The following is a 26,779-nucleotide window of genomic DNA, read 5'->3' on the forward strand; positions in this document are numbered from 1 at the left end:
ACAAAGAATAAAATGATCACTTAAGTTATATAAAATAATGGGACAGATTATAAATATAGACAAAAATATAATAAAATAAATAAAGTAAGAAATAAATGATAAACAAACTTTGCTAGGGGTTCTGAAATATATTTTTCTCATCATAAGCGGCAATAAATGCTTTTGCATGTTTACTTTTCATTTGTTTTAAGGCACTTAAATGATTGGCAACCAGGTCCCACTTAAACACAGAGAAAAGTGGCTTGGTTCTCCTCCACTTGCTGGCATGGATAAAAAAATTTGACAGACGCATCACAATGTTTATAATCAAATCACTCTCCTTGTCCTTAATATTACACCCAAAAATAATATTTTCAAATGGACTTCTTTGGTCTTGGGGCTTACAGGAAGCTGGATTATGGAGTTTCTGTTTGATCATATTGGGAAGAGTAAATTATTAAGATGAGAATGCATCAATTTGTTTGAGTTTCCCTCAGCCAGAAAATTCTGACCATTGAAATAAAAATAAAACAGTGTTTCTGTGTTTTGGACAATTTTTTTACTGACACAGGGATGGCTTTGTTTACTTTGTCAAATTTAATTAATTTTAAACAGTGCTGTCTTTTCCTGTTTGAAAGGAAGCACCGTTTCATTTCTCCTTGACCCGATGACAGTTTCCACAAAGGTTAAGTAAAGGAGCATAAAGGTTAGGAGATTTGACTGTTCGTAGAGGCCCCCGGTTTTGTTGGGTGCCGACTGTCTGCCCTCTCAAAAAACCAAGAAGCGGTTAATCACAAAATTAATAACCAGGGAAGGCTAGGTCCTTAAGAAACTCGCAACTCTGTATTCCATTTTATAAGTAACCAAGTAGCTAACAACATTTGCAAGGCCAAATCAACTGCCATGGACTGTTTCCTGTTTTTCATAATTGTACATTTCACTCAGCCCGTAAAAGTGAATGGACTTATTTGCCATTATTAAACTACATTGAACACCAATTCATGTTTTCCCTTACTTAAATACATCTGAGTTGCTGTCATGTTGGAGGCTCTTAACTATGATATGCACAGGATAAGTCCAGGCCTTTACTCTGCAGTATACTTGTACACTACAGGTGATTCCATCGGATAGTGACTAGCAGGACTGCTGACACACCGCTCTATATGTGGCTCAGCTCTGGGCGCTTTCTCACACGTTAGGAACTCTGCGGCTCCCCAAGGCAACCCTTCCAGTGAGTGAGAGAAGCAACAGGAACAAGCTGAAGAATGCAAACCCGTGACTTTTATTAAGACAACATTTTTCTTAAGCTCTGCAGGATGTTCGTTTTTTTGTGTCAAAACAGGATTGACCTGTGCAGAAACAAAATCACTCATACAAATGATGGCAACGTGTGACACAATGTGCATACACAAATACACACTTTGTAGGCACCGCCAGTTAGGTCAAGGCAACAGCCTTAGTCGGCGATCTCGGGTGGCGTGGGACACCAGTTTGACCCAAAGTATACAAGCTGTCTTGGTCCAGAAACCTGCCTTAATCACACAGTAAACATAGTCTGAGTTTAACAGTTAAGTTTTAGGTTACACATGAAAATAAGCATATTGAAAGTACAAAACACATTTGTTTTTGGCATTGATGAGTATCACCATGTTTTTTTCTCTTCACAAATTTGAGATAACGTCTTTATCGTAAGTAACTAGACTAGAGTACATACACTTGTTCCAAACCCATTGAAGTCCCACGGCCAAAATTGTAACAACTCGTTTCAACGTTTATTCTAAATCAATCCCCTACTCTCCCAGGATCCGTCTGCTACTACAGACTGATCTAGGTAAGCCCCAAATATCGGTTAAAAAGCTTTGTCTTAAAAAAATCGGTACATTCATCTGGGCTAAGCCACAATGGTATGGGGTGGGGGGGATTGGGAGAGAAGCCATGGATACGTTTTCTTGTTCTTAGTCTTAGTTGGAGAACACTTAGAACTGAGACCAGCCTCATGACACATTGACCTTCACATGACAGCAAGTTTGCAGACATGGTCTGGACAGTCTTTTAGTTGTTATTTTAAGCTACAGAAGGACACCTTAAAAGTGGTTCCAATCCATAGGTAGGCAAACATTAGTAAAGCATTGTAAAGCATTCGATTTTGCAACATGCTGCAATGTAAATCAGAAGAACAAGTCAAATCAACTCATGAAACAAACTAGGGATGCAGTCCATTCCACAGATCAACGACTCGTCTTCACCTTAATAAATAAGATAAGTCTTAAAGTGATGGCTTTTTTCCACTGTAAGCAGTATCTCTCAAGCAATCCAAGTGCCGATAGTGACTAGTACAGTCTAGACCGAATATCATCTAGAGGAAGAGTAACAGACAGGTTAACACCAGGGATGTTTTCTTTCTTCTCCTTCTACATGAGTGGGGGCGTGGCCGTCAGGAGAGTGGGGGCGTGGCCGTCAGGAGAGTGGGGGCGTGGCCGTCAGGAGAGTGGGGGCGTGGCCGTCAGGAGAGTGGGGGCGTGGCCGTCAGGAGAGTGGGGGCGTGGCCGTCAGGAGAGTGGGGGCGTGGCCGTCAGGAGAGTGGGGGCGTGGCCGTCACGAGCGTGGGGGCGTGGCCGTCAGGAGAGTGGAGGCGTGGCGGTCACACCACCTGCAGGCCCCTCTCATGGCCGTCCAGCTGCACCTTGATTTTGTGCAGCTCCTCGATCTCCTGGTGGTGGCGCTCCGTCTTGTGGCGCACCAGTGAGCGGTAGAAGTGCACGGCGAACACCATGAAGATCACGCCCACGGGCACCATGATGATGGTGGAGGCCAGGGCCGCGTGCCAGCCACTGGCATTGGCCACCCTGCTGGCGGGGGTGGTGGTGGCGGCGGTGGCCCCGAGCCCCCCACCACCGGGGTCGGGGACCCGGCTGCAGTTGCGAGCGGCCAGGGCCAGCTCCACCGCTGCCTTGACCAGCACCTCCTGGCTGGGTCTGACAGCGTCCACCGGCAGGAACTTCATCCAGCACAGGAGCACCACCTCAGCCAGGAAGAGCAGGATGCCCAGCGCCGTGGAGAAGCCCCAGGCCAGCTCGATGTACACGTGCATGCGCACGTGCGGGGACTCGCTGACCGAGTTGAGGTTGTGGATGTTGCTAACCGCCTCCACATTGGGAAGGATGCAGGTACTGATGAGCAGGGCGAAGAGGTGCACTGCCACCAGGACAGTGGTGCACACGCTGAAGGCCACCAGGAGCGGCCGGGGGTAGTCGTACTTCATGTCCAGCTCAACCTCCACCATGGCCACCTACAGAGACACCAGGTCAGGCAGAGCGTGTGTGGGGACACAAGGTACCTTAAGGAGGCTTCTCTAACAAGACCCAACTCAGAGTTGGAAGTAGAATCTAGCCAGAGTAACACTTAGATTTAGTAGCCTGGTAACAGATGGGGGGAGATATGTGACATTATTTTTAAGCACAAATACACAAACGATGCACACAAAAATTTACACAAGAGTTTGAGCAATCATTTAAAACTGTGATTATCTGCTAGAAGAGGGACAGGAAGTTAGGACCCATAAAGGCGAGCTGACGTCAGCGGGCCTGGCGGGGGGGCCTGGCGGGGGGGCCTTGCGGGGGGGCCTGGCGGGGGGGCCTGGCGGGGGGGCCTGGCGGGGGGGCCTGGCGGGGGGGCCTTGCGGGGGGGCCTGGCGGGGGGGCCTGGCGGGGGGGCCTGGCGGGGGGGCCTGGCGGGGGGACTCACCATGGCGAAGCCCGACAGCAGCGCAGAGGTCCGGCTGGAGGCCTTGAGCTTGGCCCGGCTCAGGTACAGCTTCCTCCAGGACAGGGCCTGCACCGAGTGGTGGTTGGAGCTCACTAGCTCCAGGTAGCTGCGCCGCACCCAGTCCCGGTAGTCCATGCCCCCCCCGTCCGCCTGCAGGCGCTCCGAGGCCGCCGGCGTGGGCGACCCCGTGGGCACTTCCAGGTCGCTCATGGCCGCCCTGGGGGTGGACAGGAAGAGGGAGGAGGGTAAAAGTCTACGGGTGGTGGATGGCGTCCGTCTGACAGATTTGACGATGGGAGGATCAATTTAGCTCGCTTTACAATATTGCCATGAAATTCCAATACTGCAGCAATAGTAAATAAATGGGAGAAATGCCCGTTGTCACAGCATTATGAAGTCCCTTCAACATAAACTTGAAATACAGTGTTCCCTTATAACACAAGATACGTCAGCTTATGAGGCCACCGTTTCAGAATGAATACTAAATGTTTTACTCCAGTAAAGTTAACCAGTATATATATTGGTCCTATATACAAATTCATAAAAGCACTATATTCTTCACTGATCTTTGCTTTTCATTTCCCATTCCAAGTGCTCTATTCTGGATTTAAAATGTCACCCAAATACTTTACAAGAAAGATTGCATCATAATATTCATAGTTTATAAAATCAGTTTTCTCACAAATCAGACTTTAGATCCCTAATCTAAAGTCTGATGGCCGACAAGCCAAAATCTGGGTGAATTCATATTTATTTCCACCATTATGAAGCTCGAGGCACAGCTGTTTTTCACGTAGATGTAAACAGAGGTAAAGTAGAGGTAAAGTTAGTTAATATTCAAAACTCATTTGATATTCAAAATGTGGCACATTTATAGATGGGCTCATTAGGGAATTGAGGGAAAGCATTTTATTACCAAGAAACATATACATCTATAAATGGAACTAAGTTTGTCCTTCTTCCAAAACAACCTTTGGTTTGTCCATGAAGTTAATCATAATTTAATACAAACCAAAATAAAATCACTAAATATGATTATAAACAGTACAAAGCTACCTTTTCAGAGTCAGAGTCCCACCAGACCTAAGCAAAAGTATTCTAATAACAACTGATCTCCGTGATAATCAGTGTCTCTGTGGTCTACCCCTTTGGTTTGTGTTTCCGGCCTCTGTGACTTCCTGTTCCATCTCAAACTGGTCCATGTAAGCCACTCATCTCACCAAACGTAGATATTTTAAGACCTCAGCTATAGGGTTACCATAAAGAATGAACTCATCATCATTTAGCGTTATGCCAAGGAAAGACCATATGTTTTAGCAATGGATAATCAAGGCCCCACAGCGGGGACCATCTCACCACATTCCCTCTGGTTTCCTGCTTCTATTTAAACACTGACCCCGTATTCCTCTCTCGCCTCCAGCGCTCCGATGTCTGCGTCCAACGCAGTACTTATTCTCCTCTCAACAGAGCAAATGGAATCCCATTAAATTTAATACACAATGACACAACCCTGTGGTGGCCCGTTATCCACTCATACATACTGTACAATGGAAATAACTTTATTTATCCAAACAATAACACTAATCCAGAACAATAATCCCTCCTCCACAGGGTATCAGATGCCTTCCCCGCAACAAATCATCAGTATCCTCACTATCATCAGTTTACAACTTTGGACGACCACACCATTGACCAGAAGTTTCTGGCAACTGAGGGGTCCTGTCCTGGTTTAGCAAAGGATTCTGTGCCCCTCCCCCCACCCCGTACATTCCTGTCTGAAACACTACATGGACTATTCAGAAAGATCTGAGTAACATACTGTACTAATTGCATTTATATAGCAATATCAAGATATCTAAAGTGAGTGAGTGAGTGTCACATCTTATCCACTACCCGTGTGTAGCACCCACCTGGGTGAAGACCCTCTAACGTATAACCAAAACCCTGGGCTTGTACATGAGTGTATCATAGACTCTACTCCTCCATATTGAGCTGACTCCAGAGAGTTGTAGAACCCTGTCCCATCCTTAGACAACGTAAATACACTGTGAACTAGGGTTGAAAACTATATAACCACCTCACGCTGTGGCAGTTACGCTCACGATGTGGCAACACAACAATGTCTCTGCATAATGACAAATCATTTAATGATCAATCACTTTATGACCAAAAAATAATAATTTGCTCTTCATGCGATGTGTTTTAGACTGGCCGTATTTGACGCGAGGTTTTGCATACTGGCCCGTAGCACGATTACGTCATATTACTGTAGTATTTATTAAGGCTTTTATCTCGATGACAGACTCGGCATTGTCTCTCTCCTCATCATTACTGCCAACATAAGCTGAATCTTGTCCACAGACCCAGGGTCCACCGTGTCCACAGACCCAGCCAGGGTCCACCGTGTCCACAGACCCAGCCAGTGTCCACCGTGTCCACAGACCCAGGGTCCACCGTGTCCACAGACCCAGCCAGGGTCCACCGTGTCCACAGACCCAGCCAGGGTCCACCGTGTCCACAGACCCAGGGTCCACCGTGTCCACAGACCCAGCCAGGGTCCACCGTGTCCACAGAGCCAGGGTCCACTGTGTCGACCCCCGGTACCGACGCGTCACCGAGGAGCTCTCCTGCTCCTCACCTCCTCAGCGTGTTTCAGCCAACAACAAACGAGGAAACATCTACCAACAAGACCGACGGTACAAACTATCCCAAACGCCGCCGAGTATACGGCAGGGCGAATCCAATAACGTCAGTCTGCCTAAAACACCGGAAAAGAAAAGCTAAAGGCTGTAAAGCAGAACCTGGACTTTGCTGATCAGAGACCCCAGCTGAACGGCTCATCAGGACGCAGAGAGGTTCAGTAGATAAGAGTTCATCTCACCTGACAGGTGTGCATCGATTATGAGGAGGGCTGGAGCTGCAAGGTGTCCACTACGGTGGGTATATCCACTGTATCTTCTCCTTCTTCTGCTGTTGTTATACGGGCGGTCTATAGCCAGCTCTCTGTGTCCCACTACCGCTCCCAAGCGGATCGGAGTGTGGAGCAGTATTCCGGCTCAGAGTCTAAAACAATTAATAGATAAAGTCGAAAAAAAAACTAAATAATTCAACTAAATAACTCCAATAAAGACTTTATAATACAGTAGCAAAATATGCTCCCCTATTCATGGAGTGAGTAGTGGTATAAAAAAAATAACGTGATTATGTAGTGGGTCCATCGTTTGACTCAGGCAATTGGTCTGCAGATCAAAACCAAACACATAATGTAGCACTTTTTGATAGGGTTGCACGACACAATAGACTCTGCTATCAAGTCGGACTACGGGAGCAAAATCTGACAAGGGAGTGTAGATTGGCAGAACACCGGCAACAGTGTAAATCATTATCAATAGTTCATATAATTATTGGTAATTAATAAGTTTTCCCACAACAGTTCCTCCCTTTTTGAAAGAGAGAGAGAGAGAAAGAGAGCGAGAGAGAGAGAGAGAGAGAGAGAGAGAGAGAGAGAGAGAGAGATATTGAGATACAGAGAAGAGTGAAAGGCTGCAAGAGAGAGCCTACAGCCGACAGTAGAGAGCATGCACTGGTGTGCTGGTAGGTGTTTGGCTTCTTGTCCAGGTGCAGGTAGTACACTACGGGAACCATGGTGTCTGAGAAGGAAAAGAGAAAAAAACATACAGAAAGTAAAGCCACTCAAAATATTTATATTTCATGTATGGTGTTTTAAACAGCATGCAGCATGCAGTACACCCATTCTCACCCAACACCTGTGTCCCTTGTATAATGTAGCCTTGACTATCATCTGTTTTTAGATTTTTGTTTTATCTTACTTGTTGTTGGTTGTATCATGTTTAGCCATGATGCCCGGTTGCAGCAGTGAGTCCTGCTGCAAACCGTTGTGACTGAACAACTCCTACATACAAAGGTCATGGGCCAGCTGGCGAAGGGCAAGAAGGAAAGCATGAGGGGTGACAATCTTACCATCAGGATGGAAGCACAAGTTGGACTCCAAGGGGGCAGAGCTGATCTCAGACTAACCTGCCTTCTCACGAGTGTAAGCACTGTTCTGCAGCATCGCAGCCTCCTGAAGTGAGGGGCCTGGTAGTAGTCGCCCAGGCTTTGGGCCTTGTAAAGCCATCCTTGGAAGGGGTTAAAGGCAGCTTGTTCAACAGCACAATCTGCTAATGCATTACCCTGGCAAACTGAAGAAGAGGTATATATCTGATGTAACATTTAACAATAGAGTCGTCAGAAACTAATAGGCGTATTTTAACTAAAAAGCTAAGCTGAAAGCTTATTTTCAAATTCTAGCCCTGTCTTGGATGGGGTTGTTGGCCAGAGGTTGCATTGAATTCTACATCCACATCACCTACATCCAGGGGCGTAGCACCAAATTCTGGGCCCTATTTTGTAATGCAATGACGTCTGCAGCTAACTAGCCTATATGCCATAGGTTATTATTTATCATGTAGCCTAATAACGGCTTAGTATTAATTTTATATTAGGTTGCTTTAAATCAGTAGCCTGCTGTTGCAATATTAGACACTACACTTTATTTATCCTTTACCTTAATAACCACGGCCTCGTCATGTGAAAGTGTAGCCCATTGTCTGCTCTTGCTTTGGGTTGTCTCTGTTCGTTTTAGCAATGATAACAGAGTTAAGAATGGGGTTTCATCTTGTCTGTTTAAACATTTGTGCTCACCTTTCTTAGAAAATAAGTTAGTCAGAACCCGACTTCCTCAATGTTGTCTTCCTTCCCAGTCTTTCTTCACCTTTCTCTTCTGAGAGCCAAACTTCAATTGATTTAACTGTGGCTGTGACATATTGCCGCATGACATTTAGTTATGTTATTAAACTATTTGAGCAACAATCCAAAAAAAAATATATTTATTTATTTATTTATTTTCAAATTTCCCATGGGCCCCCCTCTGCCTTGGGCCCCCCCAAGCCTGTCCCACTTACACCCACAGTCCGTCAGCCCTGCCTACATCGCTGTCACTAACAGTAGATGTTGTAGTTAATGCAATGTCTGTGACAACTGCATCTCTTGCTCTACAATCTGTGTCAGTTCGTCTGCAACAGGAGTCTTCTGTGTAGCAAACCAAGTCACAATCATCTAGTGGTGTGTTTTATTTTGACACTTTTGACACAAGTATGCTCATAAAAGTGAGGCTGAAACATTAGTGTTTCCGGGATTACAGGTAGCTTTTTACATTTTGATTCAAATTTGCTCAGATATGTGACTTCATAGCCGATATATTTAGTGGTTGCGGAATTAAGTAACAATTTAACAACGTTGGCAGTTGTGATATAAACAACCTATTATTATGATTCTTCAATCCGGCAGCAGCCACAGTTTGGAGGTTGTAATCTACTGAGCTACAAGAAAGCTCTGACTTACTTCAGGCACTCTCCTGAGAGATCAACGAGAGATCAACCACCGAATGGCAGAAGTCTCTGCCTCCCCCTCTGTGCAGTACTGACGGTGGAATGTCTCTTTATCTGCCTCCCCTCTGTGCAGTACTGACGGTGGAATGTCTCTTTATCTGCCTCCCCCTCTGTGCAGTACTGACGGTGGAATGTCTCTTTATCTGCCTCCCCTCTGTGCAGTACTGACGGTGGAATGTCTCTTTATCTGCCTCCCCCTCTGTGCAGTACTGACGGTGGAATGTCTCTTTATCTGCCTCCCCTCTGTGCAGTACTGACGGTGGAATGTCTCTTTATCTGCCTCCCCTCTGTGCAGTACTGACGGTGGAATGTCTCTTTATCTGCCTCCCCCTCTGTGCAGTACTGACGGTGGAATGTCTCTTTATCTGCCTCCCCTCTGTGCAGTACTGACGGTGGAATGTCTCTTTATCTGCCTCCCCTCTGTGCAGTACTGACGGTGGAATGTCTCTTTATCTGCCTCCCCCTCTGTGCCGTATAGTCGAACTAATAGCCCCTATTCACGCAGATATGTTTTTCCAGGAAAAACTACTGATTAACGGTGTTGATCTTCGCATAAGATTCATCAGAGCAAAAAACGATTTCTGTCTCATGGTCGCAGGTAATTATGAATGACATATCTTCTGACAACGATACTGATACAGCAATGCATTCAAAGTTTACAGTCAGCTCGTATCTAGTGCTTCGAAAGCAGTCCTTAATATACAATAATATATAATATACTTAATATAATAAAAAGTACATTAATGTTACTGCTTTGGGGTCAATTCTTAATGTAAACATTAACATTTTTAATAATGCACCAGGTTAGAGGGTTCCTTGTACAATTTACAGCATTAGGTCTATGAGAATCTATTTCATATCCAAGCAAAATTGGTATTGTAACTGAAATATCCCTAACTGAATCAATATCGAATCGAATCAGAGATTAAATCGAATCCGGACCTTGTGAATCGAATCAAATTGATTCGGGAAATCAGTGGCGATACCCAGCCCTACCCATGACCCTGCTACAAGTGCTAATACAATTATTAAGCCTATTTGGAGAGAGAGAGGATTATAATGTGACAATATGTCAGTCATCGTGATAACTTTGTTATCACTTTGTGTTGTAATGTGACACATTTCAGCACATCTAATAGCTAGGAAGTAATATCCTCACATAGCCACAGGGAGCAGTACAGAGCACATATAATAGCCAGCTGTAATAACCACACATAGCCACAAGATGTCAGCACCAGCACACATAATGGACTAGGAGGCGGGCGCTCAACACCATACCAATCAGAGCACATTACACGTCATAGAGGCCACGCCTGCCAAAACACTAGGGAGAGCACACAAGCGAGAAGAGTCAGAAACTCTACAGGCAGCTTATCGATCAGATACCCAGCTAAGAGTCGCTCCATGCGTGAATTATACAATTCCTCTCCTTTTGCTTCATAGATCATAGACCAGAACCTAGACCAAATAAAGTGAGTTAAAAGCGATCCTGTTTCGGCAGCCTTTTCTGAAAAAGAACACAACAGTGGTACATTTTAAACAAGGAAACGCGATTTGGCATGAAACGTTAATGGAGCAGTTAATAGGTATGTTTTGGAAAAGAGATCCTCATATAGTCTGGGCACTAACAAGATGAGTGAGCAGGAAAAGGTCTGGAAACAGACACAACCAGCAGGAGGCCACAGAGTCAATGCTGACACACTGATATCATCATCAGCCCTTTGAATAAGGTTTGGCGGCCCCACCCTCACATGGGACACGAGGCTACTGGATCTTCTGCTTACTCTCGTTCTCCTAAATAATTGAGAGATCAATACTCAATAATCAATACTTAAGACATAAACCAGACATAAACCACCCTGCTGGTTTATCCATGCTTGGTGTTTTCAGGTCCCAGTTTACATAGATAATAAAAGTCTAAAAACAAGTTGCACCTACAGCGATATAGTGTTGTTTCTCCTTCTTATTAAAAGAAAGCGTCTGCTAAATGCCCTGAATGTAAACGTACATTTTAAACAGCTGTCGGTAACACAGTGTAGTTACTCTCACTGATGGAAAAGTGAGGGACAGACTGTGTGTCTGTGTGCAACGTCCTGTGAGGCGCCTGCAAAGAAGGAGGAATGTGATAAGTTACCGTGAACACACACACACACACACACACACCACTAGTTTCTTGTCTAGTTCAGATTTCTTTTTGCTATATTGTGCAAACCAGCTTGCACAAAATAGTAAGAGGAAGATTTGCATGGTTGGACGAACGGACTAACAGAACTTTCAGATTGTCTCCTTGATCGCAGACTTTAGTAGTAGCGAGGCGACGCGGGCTGCAGCTCAGAGAGCCAGCAGGCAGTCAGGGGAGAGAAGGTGAAGATGAGGGGGGCCACATGCTGCCTCCTGATCCCCCTGCTCAGGGTGGCCTTGCTGGGCAGCTTCTCTGGCGTCACAGGGTCCCTGGGGGGCCCCCCACACCTGGTCTTCATCTTGGTGGACGACCAGGGCTACGGGGACGTGGGCTACCACGGCTCAGAGATCCGCACACCGGTGCTGGACCGGCTGGCGGGGGAAGGAGTGAGGCTGGAGAATTACTACGTTCAGCCCATCTGCTCGCCGTCGCGTAGCCAGCTGATGACCGGCCGGTGAGTGTTCCTCCAGGGCACTCTGCCCTTCTTCTACACGACTCAGTGATGTGAGGGGATGGGGTTGATGGGGTTCTACTCAACACCACTCAGTGATGTGAGGGGATCCAAAGCGTCCTCATAGTGAATGGAGGAGGGCACTAAGATGCTTATAAAGACAGTAGTGCAGCTTACACTATACTATGCTACCCGTGGTGGGAGTATTTACATGATTTTATTTTAATTATTCCACATGATATATATGCTTATTATTAAGCTAATGTGTTTTGTGCAAAATGTTGGTTGAGATCAGCCGAAGACATAATAAACAGTCCGTCAATACAGTCGCTAAATAGCCTAGCAAACACAAGAAGCTGACTAAGCTAATGCCACAATGTGGAAGAAAACCATTTATTTTTGATGACAGCATTGCAGTATAGCACTATGTGTGATGTAAGCTATTGGTACTTTCAAACCTAACACTGAAGTATAAAACAATGACACACAGTTTTAAAACAGTAAAACACAACAACATAATACGAACAATAAAATCACAACATTTAGGACACCACAACAACACAGACATCAACACAACTTGAGGACACAAAGACAACATGACATCACGCTTGGGTTGATTTCTGCCATGATTTTATTTTCAATTTAAAACCAGCAAAGTTCCACTCTCTTATCTGGCTCGGTACTGAGTTCCAAGACGAGGCTCTAACAGAAAATACGGATGTGCCAAACTCAGTGGATCTGTGCTGTACTACACAGTCCCCTCTGTTGGACGTTCTAGTTCTCCTCCCATTGTCTGAGCGCAGTGACACAAACTCATTTAATGGAGGAGCGGCCAAATTGTTCATTATTTTATAAACTAAACATCAGCAAGAAACACAAAGCTGTCAAAGGTCATGAGGTTGTGTCTTTGAATTATTTTACAGTGGTGATATTTGAATGGCTTCTTGTCCAGTACTTTGAGTGCAGTGGAGCAAGTGTTGTTTTTCCAGGTTGTGACCAGCTTGTAATACAGTATGAGATGTGTGAAAAGATCATGGAGTGCATGTAAAGTTTTGCTGCATCCAGAGGGAGCTGGTTCCTAATGTATGGAAGCCCATTCCTGCCAGTAAAAATAAAAAAAAGATGAAAACTCTTCCTTGATAAAAAAAATAAAATCCCCATTGTAAGTCATAATTATGAGATAAAAAGTCGAAATTATGAGATAAAAAGTAGTAATAATGAGATAAAAAGTCGAAAAGTCGAAATTATGAGACGAAATTATGAGATAAAAAGTCATAATAATGAGATAAAAAGTCGAAATTATGAGATAAAAAAAAGTCATAATAATGAGATAAAAAGTCATGGTTATGAGATAAAAAGTACATCACCATCATCGCTGGCATCCCGAACCATGCAAAAGACAAGCAATCCTGAATAAGTTAAAGGTCCCATGGCATGAAAATTTCACTTTATGGTTTTCTGGTTTTCTAACATTAAGTTGAGTTCCCCTAGCCTCCCTATGGACCCCAATTGCGTTAGGTGTAAACCGAGAAGTAGGTATCTTGCTCCATCTTTGAAAAAAGGATAGCTGAAACGCTTTGATTTGGCTTCCGGTCCCGTATGACGTCATACGGGACCAGGTTACCAAGTGTTCTTTGTTATTTGGATAACCATTCTGCTGTTGGTGTTATGGCGCATAACACGCAACACAATAACGCAAGCTTGCATAAAGCTCCCATTTGGGGCTCCAGCAGGAGACAACCCTGGGCAACGGGCAGCGTTTAGCGGGGCTCTGACAGACAATCCTGGGCAACAATCCTTTTATCCTCCATGTCGCGGTTCCCAATTCCTTCTCAACCAACCCGACGCAGACAACCCTGGGCAACAATCGTGGGCAACAATCCCTTTCTCCTCCATTTCGCAGTTGTACTTAATATTGACGTGGAAGTGGAAGAACCAGAGGCGTTTGAGAACCCGACGCAGTCGTTTGAGATTCATAATATCATCCGGAGGCTCAAACAGCTTTTGACCATGATAATATATATTATATTATATAGATATCTAAATATAATATGATATTATTTAGATATAGAGCTCCAGGACTCCCGCCGGAGCACCCGGAGTGTTCAGTGTTCCACTATAAACACTAGTGCATGGTACCGTGGCCACAAGCTGCTCACACCCCCCCCCTACCTTGACCCGCCTCTAAAAATGGCATGTTTGTGGAGAGCTCATTGTGGGACTGGCTTGTAGTGGCTGTAATTCTGCACCAAGGCAGAATTTCTTGAATGTCTTCAAGTACTGTATTAGGGGCCCACTAACACCTATATTAAAGCATCCATAAAATAGCATGTCATGGGACCTTTAAGAATTACAGCTATGGTTACTTTTGTTAAAGTCTTTCAATAAGTACACCGTTACAACTAAACAAATTAGATCTCTGTTCGTGTAGTCAAAGCTACACGAACAGAGATCTCATTTGTTTAGTTAATTTAAGCATGGTTGGGGATGCCAGCGATGATGGTGACAATGAAGGGACCTTTGAAAACAGTGCTACTGGAGCACATGCACACTTTACTTTTTATCTCATTATTATGACATTTTATCTCATAATTTCGACTTTTTATCTCATAATTTCGACTTTTTATCTCATAATTTCGACTTTTTATCTCATTATTATGACTTTTTATCTCATAATTTCGACTTTTTATCTCATAATTTTGACTTTTTATCTCATAATTATGACTTACAATGGGGATTTTATTTTTTTTATCAAGGAAGAGTTTTCATCTTTTTTATTTTTTACTGGCGGGAATGGGCTTCCATACTAATGTACCTAAAAGTCCTTGGATTTAATTTGACTGTATTACACACCTGCTTCACTTGTTTCTTAAAGGAGAGCTGTGAGTCAACAGTTATTCCTAAATATTTAAAATGTGAAACAGTCTGGATCCTTTCTCCATTAACAATGATATCTGGCTGACTTCCATTCTTTCTATTATAAAAGCACATGCATGCTGTTTTACTGATGTTGTGTCAAGCAGGACACAGTTGCTACTGTTAATTTGGCTGCCACCTCACATCTATTCTTTCCATGTGCGAGGATGACCGTGTCATCTGCGTACATTTGGATGTCTCTGGACGTACAAGTGGCAGATAATTTACATATAAACTAAATAACAGAGGTCCTAAAATTGAGCCCTGCGGGACACCAACAGAGCAGCCAACAACATATATCACATAGTTCCTCATAGGACAGGAAAAAATATATATGTTTATTGTTGAAATAAAAATAGACAAAATGAAGCAGCAGGTGTTCTCTGTCTCTCTCTCCCCCTCTCTCTGTCTCTCTCTCCCTGTCTCTCTCTCCCTCCCTCTCTCTCTCTGTCTCTCTCCCTCTTTCTCTGTCTCTCTGTCTGTATCTCTCTCCCTCTGTCTCTCCCTCTCTCTGTGTCTCTCTCCCTCCCTCTCTGTCTCTCTCTCTTTCTCCCTCCGTCTCTCTCTCCCCTCCCTCTCTCTCTCTGTATCTCTCCCTCTCTGTCTCTTTCTCTCCCTCTCTCTGTGTCTCTCTCCCTCCCTCTCTGTGTGTCTCTCCCTCTCTCTCTGTCTCTATCTGTCTCTCTCTCTCCCTCCCTCTGTCTCTCTCTCTCCCTCCCTCTCTCTGTCTTTCTGTCTCTCTCTCTCTCCCTCCCTCTCTGTCTCTCTCTCTTTCTGTCTCTCTCCGTCTCTGTCTCCCTCTCTGTGTCTCTCTCTCTGTCTCTGTCTCTGTCTCTCTCTCTCTCTGCTGCATGCTGGGAGTGAGTCGTAGTGTGGAGTGAGACGCTGAGCGTTTGTTCCGTAGTAATTGATTTAATTTGATGTGGTTTATTGGGTATATTTTCACTTTAAGTTTATTGTTAGTGTGTGTGTTAGTGCGTTTCTTTTTTCCTCCTGCCGGTGTCTCGCCGGTCGGCGTCTTTCAGAAATGGAGTCACTTTCGACCACCTCACGCGGAAGCACGGCATTAAAGTTAATGCCGGCTTTCCGTGCAGTGTGGAAGATATTGGGCTTGCGGTGGGAGAGCAGGTGGGGCACGGCAGCGTGAGGTCGGCCGCTCGGATGAACAGTGCCGTGGTCATCTTCCTGGATCAGGTGGAGAAGGTGAACCGCGTCGTCGAGACAGGCATCACGGTGAATCAAATGTTTGTGCAGGTGGTGCCGCTGACACAGCCATCCACCAGGGTTATACTATCAAATGTCCCTCCATTCATAACCGACGAATTTCTTAGCAGAGAACTCTCCAGACATGGGAAGGTGGTGTCGCCCATTAAAAAGATAATGTCTGGATGTAGATCTCAGCTGCTGAAACACGTAGTGTCTCACCGCAGACAGCTGTTTATGATACTTAACAATCGGGATACGGAGCTCAACCTCCGATTCCATGTTAAAGTAGATGATTACGATTACGTGATATTCGCCACCTCGTCGGCTATGAAATGCTTTCGTTGTAACGAAGAGGGACACACCGTAAAAGCCTGTCCGAGACAAGGGGATCCAACTCCGCCTGGCCGGGGGGTGACGCTCGGCACTGTGGCGGAGATTTCATCTGCTGCAGCCCGGGCTGCGGCATCCGAGCGGCCGATAGCAGCGCCGCGGAGCGCACCGCCTCTCGCTGCTGCTGTGTCCGACCTGGAGCATGGGGGGGTGAGTATGGATGATGTGCACGGTGTGAGTGAAGATGATCAGATAGGTGAGGGAGAGGTTTTGGGTGATGGTGTGGTAGAAAGTGGAGCGGGGGAGGAAACAGCTGAAAAAAGTGTGAGTGAAGTGTATATAAATAATGGTGGCGTTAGTGAAACGCAGGGAGGGTTATCAGAGGAGGAGGAAATACAGGCAGAGGAGACAGGTGTGGGGGGCAGTAAGCCCACATGGGGGGAACAGGTGGAGGAGGCTGAGATGGAGGAGCAGGAAGAGGAGGCAGTGAAGGTGAAAAACTGCTTCCAAACGAAGGGGAAAAACTAGAACAACAAAGCAGGAAGCAAAGAGTAGTAAGGTGGAGGAGGACAGACAGACTGTAGGGGGCAGACAGAGGAAAGTGAAAGCGATGAGTGTGTCTCTGACAGCAGTGACATATCTTTTTAGTAAAGCACTGCTAGTAGGAGCTGGTGAGAAACGATATTTCGTTTCAGCCAATGTATCCTGTACATTTGTGTGAAATGACAATAAAGTGTCTGAAGTCTGAAGTCTGAAAGTAAGCAACAGTCAACAAAAAAAACTTTACTCTGTAGAACTAATACAGTCGTTTTTAGCCAAAACCAAAAATGCTAAAGGGGTTAAAATGGAAGAACATTTCCCAGTTTTAAGTTTGTTTTATACCTCGGCTAGACTCCACATGAGCAAAAAAGATGAGTCTGGTTTTACTGATCAGGAGGTTTTTAGATTAAGGAAACTTTTGCCTAAAGTTAAACGACAAATGAACAAGGATGATGATGGGAAGAACTCCAAAGTGTGTTTTAAGTAATTTATTGGCTTTTATTTTTGTTCTTAACTTCTTACTTATGGATAATTTTAGAGTGGGAAGTCTAAATGTAAATGGAGCCAGAGAACAAAGAAAAAGAGCAAGTATTTATGAGATGGCCAAAATGAAACATATTGATGTATTTTATGTACAAGAGACACATAGTGACAGCACCAATGAGGCAGACTGGAGGAGAGAGTGGAAGGGGGAAGTCATTTTAAGTCACAACACTTCCCTGAGTGGAGGAGTTGGCTTCCTCCTTTCCAAATCTTTTACTCCGGTCTCACTGGAGGTCGAGCATTTTATCGAGGGGAGGTTGCTTTTAATGAGAGCACGGTTTGGCCTTTTTACTGCTGTTTTTATCAATGTGTATGCTCCAACAACCGGTACAGAGAGGAAGCTGTTTTTACAAAAAACTAATGATGTTTTAAATGGCTGTGCCTCTGAGGATTTTTTATTCTTGGGGGGGGATTTTAACTGTACTGAAAACGCTGCGCTAGATCGCAACCATGCAGAGCCGCATCCAGTTTCCCAACATGTTCTGAGGCAGCTGGTCTATTCTCATGGCCTGGTGGACGTGTGGAGGAGGACGCACGCAGACTGCCGTCAGTACACCTGGTCCCACCTCAGAGAGAGTAGGATCTCCTCAGCTCGATTAGATCGTATCTATTGTTTTAAGCATCATTTTAATATTTTTAAAATGTGCAGTATTGTTCCTTCTGGTTTTATTTTTATTGATCATTCTTTAGTTTTGTGTAATGTTTTTATTCAGAATATTCTACCTAAAAGCGCTTATTGGCATTTTAATTCAGTCTTAGCATCTGATAAACATTTTAAAGAGGTTCTTATTTATTTCTGGGATGTTTTTAGACAGAGGAAGGGTGATTTTAGCAGTATTAGGCAGTGGTGGGACCATGGTAAGACTGAGATTAAACTTTTATGTCAACAGCACACCCTCAATGTCACCAGAGACATCACCAGATCTATGAAAGACCTGGAGACTGATATAGTGGAACTAGAAAGATTGAGTGAGTCCACAGCAGAGGATATATTGAAATCCTCAAAATCAAAAAGCTAGCGTTAGCCGACCTGTTGGATGTCAAAGTACAGGGTGCACTGGTCAGGTCTCGGTTTCAAGCCAGTGCGGAGATGGATGCTCCCACTAGCTATTTCTTCGGCCTGGAGAAGAGGAGCGGGCAGAGGCGGGTAATCCACTCACTGTTAGCAGACACGGGGCAAACAATTACAGAACCAAGCCAGATACGGAAGCGAGCTGTGCATTTTTATTCATCGCTCTACAGCAGTGAGTATGAGGAGCAGGAAGCTCAGGTGGAGGGGTTCTGCAACGGACTGCCTCAGGTCTCTGAGGAGATAAATGCACAACTAAACAGGCCATTAGAAATGCAGGAGCTGGTAGCCGCTCTGCAGGGCATGCAGGGGCGGCGGGCTCCCGGCATAGATGGCCTGAGCGTAGAATTTTATAAGACTTTCTGGGGCATCTTTGCCAAAGATCTTTTAGATGTTTTTAATGAAAGTCTGGCCTCTGGTTCAATGCCCACGTCCTGCAGGAGAGCTGTGATCACGCTGCTCCCCAAAAAAGGAAACCTGCAGGACATTAAAAACTGGCGCCCTGTGTCTCTACTGTGTGTGGATTACAAGCTTCTGTCCAAGCTCTTTGCCTCCAGGCTGGGGGTAGCTATGGAGCGTCTCGTCCACCGGGACCAGACCTACTGTGTGCCCGGCAGGTCCATGGTGGACAATGTCCACCTCATTCGGGATGTTTTGGACATCTCCAATTCATTGGGTTATAGCACTGGTCTGATTTCTCTAGACCAGGAAAAGGCATTTGACCGCGTTGAACACAACTTCCTCTGGAAAGTTATGGAAAAATTTGGGTTCAGCGCTGGTTTCATAGCCAAGATCAAGGTGCTGTACAGTGATGTTGAGAGTGTGCTGAAATTTAACGGCAGTCTGTGTGCTCCTTTCAGGATGTGTAGGGGTGTCAGGCAGGGCTGTGCTCTGTCCGGCATGCTCTACACACTCTCCCTGGGACAGGGCCTCGTCCACCTGGCCAGCCGGACAGCCACCTTTAGACTACAGTTTTTACAGAAATATCTCACAGGCCCGGCTGACCTAGTGTGGAGAGATGTGGCCAGCTGTATTCTCAGACATGCAGATTACCTAGGGCTGGATGCTGCTTTGTTTTTAATTGATTCTAAATTTTTAAAATTAAGTGGGCTACCTCCGTTTTACCAGAGTGTTTTTAAGTCTTGGGGCCTTTTTAACTGTAAAAGGTGCCCAAAGTCTGACTCTCTGTACTGGTTGTTGAGAGAGCCATTGATTCACAGGGCCAAGCTGGACATCAGCAGCAGCGTCACCCCCGGCCTGACGGTGGCGCTCATTAAAGCCAAGCCCTGTGCCTGCAGCAGCTGGTGGATGCAGTGGGGCCGGCGCTGAGTGATGCCCGGGCCTTGGGTTCTCTCCTGGGCCTGCACTCTGTCCGGGTGGCGGGGAGGCTCCTGGAGCTGTGGCGCCAGAAGCTCACTGGGGGAGACAGGAGGCTCCTCATGGACTATGGAAAAAGAAAGGCCAGACCGGACCCAGCAGACCCCTTCCCTGACGTCTCCCTGAGCCCAGGCCTGGGGGAACTCGCCGGCCCCCTGCTAGCTTCAGCATACCCCGAGAAGCTGACGATACACAAGGCTGATAAAAAAAGTGGTATTTTAATTGTGTGAAAACCATTCACAAGGCCAGACTGTGCAACCGTTCCCCCACTGTGTGGTCCAACAGACTGGGAGCAAACGGACCCGGCCCACAGTGGAGGATTTTATACCAACCTCTCCTAAAAAAAAGTGGAGAATTCTTCATGGTGCTGTAGCCTCCAATGCTTTTATCTCTGTTCTTAATCCTTCTGTTACTTCCTTCTGTTCTGTAACACCTGTCCATTTTGTTGCCTTCGAGAGACTATTTATCATATTTTTACGGAGTGCAAGAGACTCACAAGTTTCTTCTCTCTTTTAACATTGGTTTTTAGTTTTTTTGATGTGGCTTTTACTGAGAAGGTTTTTATCATGGGAGCTGCCTACAAAAAAGAAAAAAAAGAAAAATGTCAGCTCCTTAATTTCCTCTCAGGTGAGGCAAAGATGGCTATATATATTAGCAGAAAAAACAGAGTGGAGAACAGAGAAGGGCAAGAGGCAAAGGCAGTGTGGCTGATAAATATTAGAGCGAGACTGGCTAGATTTTAGATTTTACAAACACATTGGAGATTTGGACTCTTTTAAACAGCGCTGGTGTTTTAATGACATTGTCTGCTCAGTGGTTGATGAAGAGTTGGTGTTTGCACCAGTTTTTAATGGATGAGTTATATATATTTTTTTTTTAAAACATACTGGGATTTTAAAGCATTTTAGCACTTTATTGAACCGCTGAAATGTAAAAACCATATTTAAGTAAATAAAGTGTGTTGTTAAAAATCAAAAAATCTCTCTCTCTGTCTCTCTCTCTCCCTCTATGTCTCTCTCTCTCTCTCTCTCTGTCTCTCCCTCACTCTATGTCTCTCTCTCTCTCCCTCTCTGTCTCTCTCTCTCTCCCTCTCCCTCTCTCTCTCCCTCTCTGTCTCTCTCTGTGTGTCTCTCTCTCTCTCTCTCCCTCCCTCTCTGTCTCTCTCTCTCTCCCTCTCCCTCTCTCTCTCCCTCTCTGTCTCTCTCTCTGTGTCTCTCTCTCTCTCTCTCCCTCTCTCTCTCTCTCCCTCTCTCTGTCTCTCTCTCTCTGTCCCACCAGGTATCAGATCCACACCGGCCTCCAGCACTCGGTCATCCGGCCCCTCCAGCCCCTCTGCCTGCCCCCGGGTGACCCCACCCTGGCCGAGCGCCTGGGGGCGGCCGGCTACGCCGCCCACATGGTGGGCAAGTGGCACCTGGGCTTCAGCCGCAGGAGCTGCCTGCCCACGCGCCGCGGCTTCCACAGCTTCCTGGGCACCCTGACGGGCGGCGGGGACCACCTCTCCTACCGGAGCTGCGCCGGGGGGGGCGAGGCCTGCGGCTTCGACCTGCATGACGGAGAGAGGCCCGCGTGGGAGATGGCGGGGAACTACTCCACCACGCTCTACGTCCAGCGGTGAGCGGCGTCTCATTGAGACATCCGAGTCAATTCAGCCGATGACCTCTAGTCCTAAAACACTAATGTACCAATGACCTCTAGTCCTAAAACACTAATGTACCAAATGCACTCCTCATTTATCAATCAAAAGCTTTTGTTCATGAATGATCTTGGGTGATCCTTCAATATGTTTTGTCTATTATTGGTGGTCAGTAATGAAGCCAACGTGGGGTCACGTAGCTCAGGAGGCGGGGCAGTCAGGGTGGTGGGGTTCAGACTCCACCTGGCTGAGGTAGGGGTAAGCGGCCCCTGAGCAAGGCACCAGGCCTTTGGTTGTTTCCTTGCTTGGTTAATGCTGTCCTGTGTTACATACGTTTAGGGGGGGGCATGATATTTATAAACATTGTTCTCTAATACTCAGAGTTTCAAAAGCACAAACTGCTTTCATAGCCTAACCTCTCTCTCTCTCTCTCTCTCTCAGAGTGAAGGAGATCCTGAGAGGTCATGACCCTGGCCGGCCCCTGTTCCTCTACCTGTCCCTCCAGGCCGCCCACTCGCCCCTCCAGGCCCCCGAGCTCTTCCTGCAGGCCTACCCCGGCGTGGAGAACCCGGCGCGCCGCCGCTACGCAGCCATGCTGAGCTGCCTGGACCAGGGCCTCGGGGAGGTGGTGGAGGAGCTGCAGCGCACAGGGCTCTACCACAACACAGTGCTGGTCTACTCCTCCGACAACGGGGGCCAGCCGCTGTCCGGGGGCAGCAACTGGCCCCTGAGGGGCGGCAAGGGGACGTACTGGGAGGGGGGGGTCCGCGCCGTGGGCTTCGTCCACAGCCCTCTGCTGAAGAGGAAGGGGGTGGTGAGCCGAGCCCTGATCCACGTCTCTGACTGGTACCCCACCCTGCTGGGTCTGGCGGGGGTCTCCTGCCAGCAGGGCGGCCGTCTGGACGGGCGTGATGTCTGGGGAGCCATCAGCGAGGGGCTGCCCAGCCCCCGCACCGAGATCCTCTTCAACATCGACCCGGTGTCCAGGAGGCCCGGGGCGGGGCGGGAGGCCCCCGTGATGCTGCACGGTCCGGGGGTCTGGGACACCGCCGTGCGCGCCGCCATCCGCGTGGGAGAGTGGAAGCTCCTGACCGGGAACATCGGCGACGGCGACTGGATCCCTCCGCAGAGGACGCGCCCGCCGCCGGCCCTGGAGCGGTGGCGGGCGCTGGAGAAGCGCCACGACCAGCGGAGGAAGTCCGTCTGGCTGTTCAACATCACCGGAGACCCCAACGAGAGGGCGGACCTGGCGGAGGCCCGGCCCGAGGTGGTGAGCCACCTGCTGGCCAGGCTGGGCGAGTACAACCGCACGGCCGTGGAGCCCAGGAACCCCCCCGACGACCCTATGGCCGACCCCCAGCTCCACGGAGGGGCCTGGGGGCCCTGGCTGGGCCTGGAGGGGCCGGAGGGCCCCGGAGAGGAGGAGGTGAGGAGGGTGAAGCACTGCAAGGTGTGCAAACTGAAAGCGCTCTTCAAGAAGGTGGGCTCGCGGCTGCAGAGGAACTCACTGCTCTTCTGAGGTTTTTCCTGTTGTTCCGAGTTTTCAATAACACTGCAACTCTTCTTTTTGTTGTAACTGATTACAAATTTAGATTTTGCTGTAAACATAATAAAAATATTTTTTAGAACCATAGCTTCAAATGACACAGCGTTTCCATACACATGATCTAGCCTGATTAAGATGGCAATTTGTTTTGGTTTTGTGGTTATCAGAATGGTTTTGATAGTGTAATAAATGGCTGAGTGATGGCAAATTCAATATTGACTGATGAACTGGGATTTGGGGTTCATATACATATCCCTGGCGCTAAGCAGGGGATATGTTTGTTGTAACCACTCTTTTACGTTGCTATTGATTAAAGAACCGGTAACGTATAAGACTGCATGCTATACTATTATTGTGTTACTGTTTTACATTCTTAGTGGGACTAATGATATGTCTTGAATAGAGTTATGGTCCAACTCCCAGGTCGCTGTCATTATTACTCATTTATTCTGTTCTATTTTCTTTTTTGTGTTGCTATTTAAAGCGAACTGAAATGGGTGCAGAATGGTTTAACTCTTTCATTTGAACCTATGCCCGTATAAGCTGTTAGTGTCAAGGGTTTTAATCAGGAGCGGCTGGTGGTGATATTGGGGGGGGGGGGGGCTAACAGATGCTAACAGGGCCTATATATATATATGTTTATAACATATATATATGTTTAATACCCATAATAGTTCACCCTAGGGCCTATATATATATATGTTTATAACATATATATATGTTTAATACCATAATAGTTCACACTAGGGCCTATATATATATGTTTATAACATATTTGTTTAATACCATCATAGTTCACGATGCAGCAACAACAAAATCACATCCGAGGTGTAGTCCAGAGATACAGCCCCAAGTTACAGCAAGGAATAATGCTCTACAATGAGAAACAAGTACACACACACACTCTGGCTACACACACACACTCCACCTATGCACTACAAAACGTGTTTGAACTGTAACGACTGCCAACTGCACTGTTTTTATCACACACATTATGAAGCAAGCATCATGTCCCGAATAAATTCAAGGCCTCGGAGTGATTTTCCTTTAAGAGGTCTATGGGCTTGGGCCTTCCTTATTTGAAGAGAAGTTCACATCGACGGCCTTTCTGGGATGCAAACAGGTTAATCACCATGTCATTGAAGTCCGGTGACACGCAAAATGAAAGATTTTGTCGCATGTCCTTTTGTTTTTTTTAGGACATTGTTTTGGCAATGTGCCCCCAGTCTCTTTATTTAATTTTTTTCTTCCAAAGACATTAACAAAAACAGGTGAGTCCGTAGATAGTCCACCTCGTTAAGTATGTTAGCATTGGTGATCATCACTCTCTCTTCTCCCGCCTCCAACAGGCACTGTCACTGTTGGAGGCGGTGTGTGTTATTGGTGGAAAGTCACTGGTCTGGGCTATATTCATTTAGCCATGGTCGCTAAATCCAGGGGGTATGTCATGACACCTGTCACTCACGGTTAGGGTTGCCAACTTTCTCAACCCCAAATGCAGGACACTTTGTTTGTTCCAGGTGTGCACGTTCGCGTGTGTGCGCACGCGCCCCCCTACCATAAACAGTGGCGGAGCCAGAGGGGCTGTTGGCCACCCCAGGTGCCACCCCTACCGCGTTCGACCCCCCCCTGTCGACAATCGCGTTCGTATGCCCCCCCCCCCCCCCCGTCGACAAATGCGTTCGCCCCCCCCCCCCCACCCCCGTCGATAATCGCGTTCGTGCTATCCTGACCTGTTTCCGTTGTTATTGTCTTGTCTGTGTTTGTCGATAACATTGATAGAATAATATTAGAAATAAAACTATCCTTGTATCGCAATGATCACATTACATTTTGGGGGACTACTTTCTCAGCAGTGGCGGAATTTTGCTTTGCTCCGGTGTAGCAACCGATTCACTACAGCAGAAGGTAAACAGAAGCGCACTCCAGGTAATATCAGTCCGCCACTGCCGTAGCTTGCTTCCAACTACAGGGATTATAAACTAAATGCAATGTGATGCAAGGGTAAGTTTATTTCTAACACTATTCTATCAACACAGACATTTACATCGATAGTCTGGCATTATAATTGGTTTGCATCGGGTGTATTGTGGAGTGGGTAAAACTGTTTTTATTGGCAGGCTAGCAGTTCCCCTCGACTTGCGCTAGCCTAGCACCAGCGATTTCTGCAACTAGAAGGACTGAATGAAAAGTGTTGAAAACGGTCTCCAATGATGAATAACACACTGGCTCACTTGGAAATGAGACCCGATGTCCAAAATCCTGAACTACCCCTTTAACAAACAAAAATCAATAGTGACAAAAAAACCTTGCCTTGAGTGATGATACAATTACTTATGTAGACATACAATGTACATTGTGTACTGTAAATTAAGAGAAGTGGTTTATATTTATGTATTTATGTATTTTATAAAAATAAAAACTTTATTTATTTTTGAAAATAGAAGAAATACCGCCCCAGTTGCCCCAATACGACATTCATTATATACTGAATTGCCATATTCTTACCATCAACACAAACACCCCACAGTTTATGGAAAAACCTTGCCTTGGTGCACCCTGTAGTGTGTGGAGAGTACACATGTTTTAGTAGCAGGATGAATCAGGTTTATTTCGAAATTAATTTAAAAAACTAAAACAAACCTGAAGATCATCCACAGCCAGAGTCTTCCAAGGCCCAGGGGCTTAAGATCTGAGCCAAGTTTCTGTGAACACAGTACATACTGTATGAAAGTAAGTTTAACGGTACAATTCTTCTCCTCCTAAACATGCATAAAAGATTAGAACACAGTTGTAACAGGATCAGCCAACAGGCTGGAATTCAAATAAAAAAATAAATGGCCTAATGGGGTCAGAACAGCCCCACTGATAAGTTGCAACTATGTCTCTGTTTCACGCATCCAATTGGAAATTATGTACAGTATCTAAAATTTGAGTTTATGTAAAACAGAGCCATAATTAAAAAAAAATAAAAATGGATAAGTGGTCTGAACAGAACTACCACTATCCAGCAATGATAAAACTGGGGAGCTAAAAAACCTGAATGGTACGGTGTGACTTTGATCTCTCCACCCAGTGCCACAGAGGGGATCTAGGAAGAAAATCTCCCTAGCTTGGGGCTTGAGCATCTGTCAATGTTATGTGTTCAGATATAAACAGACACATATAAACTTACAACTTTCAAAGCTACATCATTAAACAGTTTTCATTTTTATAGTTGTTTTATCTGATTGAATTTTATACTGTGCCTATTGCCTGTTTGTCTTCTTATGTCGTTTTGTACTTTAAGAGCACTGATGTGAGAGTTTCTACCTCAATTTCGTTGTACCTGTGCAATGACAATTAAAGATATATTATATATTCTTTAAGATTCCTATGGAAGCTAATGAGAATAGTTGGGAAAAAGCAGAGTATTCCCAAGGCGTGGCGTAGGGCTGGGGGAATATTTATTAGGTAGCATTAAAAGCCTAGTTAAAGATTATTTTCTGGATATTCAACTTTGTTTTAATACGGTAGAGTACACCACAGGGTGGCAACAGCTCGAGATAGGAATTATGGCGGGATGTACAATCTCCCCACTCGCCTTCACAATGGCGATGGAGGTGATTATCAGGGCCTCTAAGTGGGTAGTGGGTGGGGAGAAGTTGCAGGGAGGGCCACGCCTCCCCCCAATTAGGGCTTTTATGGACGACATGACAACCATGACGTCAACCGCTCCATGCACCAGCAGGTTGCTGGATAAGTTAAATAGCAATCTGCAATGGGCTAGAATGAAGGTGAAGCCAAGTA

General features: G+C 45.9%; 2 protein-coding genes across 2 annotated transcripts; one reads left to right on the forward strand and one right to left on the reverse strand.

The window, feature by feature from the left end:
* Positions 1-581: 581 nt before the first annotated feature.
* Positions 582-6,719, reverse strand: orai2 (ORAI calcium release-activated calcium modulator 2). The gene is made up of 3 exons (XM_084474487.1): positions 6,626-6,719; positions 3,724-3,961; positions 582-3,268 (listed from the first exon to the last, which is right to left on the reverse strand). The coding sequence occupies exons 2-3, from the start codon at positions 3,952-3,954 to the stop codon at positions 2,621-2,623; spliced, it is 879 nt and encodes a 292-aa protein (XP_084330613.1). The 5' UTR covers positions 3,955-3,961; positions 6,626-6,719; the 3' UTR covers positions 582-2,620.
* Positions 6,720-11,564: 4,845 nt separating this feature from the next.
* Positions 11,565-22,963, forward strand: LOC311354496 (arylsulfatase I; the record flags this gene model as incomplete). Its single annotated transcript, XM_084474288.1, has 3 exons — positions 11,565-11,830; positions 21,087-21,422; positions 21,886-22,963. 3 exons carry the CDS (start codon positions 11,565-11,567, stop codon positions 22,961-22,963), a joined length of 1,680 nt encoding a protein of 559 aa, XP_084330414.1.
* Between the last annotated feature and the right edge of the window lie 3,816 nt (positions 22,964-26,779).

Source organism: Micromesistius poutassou (genome assembly GCF_964030765.1).
Source record: "Micromesistius poutassou genome assembly, chromosome: 10".
Taxonomy (NCBI): Eukaryota; Metazoa; Chordata; class Actinopteri; order Gadiformes; family Gadidae; genus Micromesistius; species Micromesistius poutassou.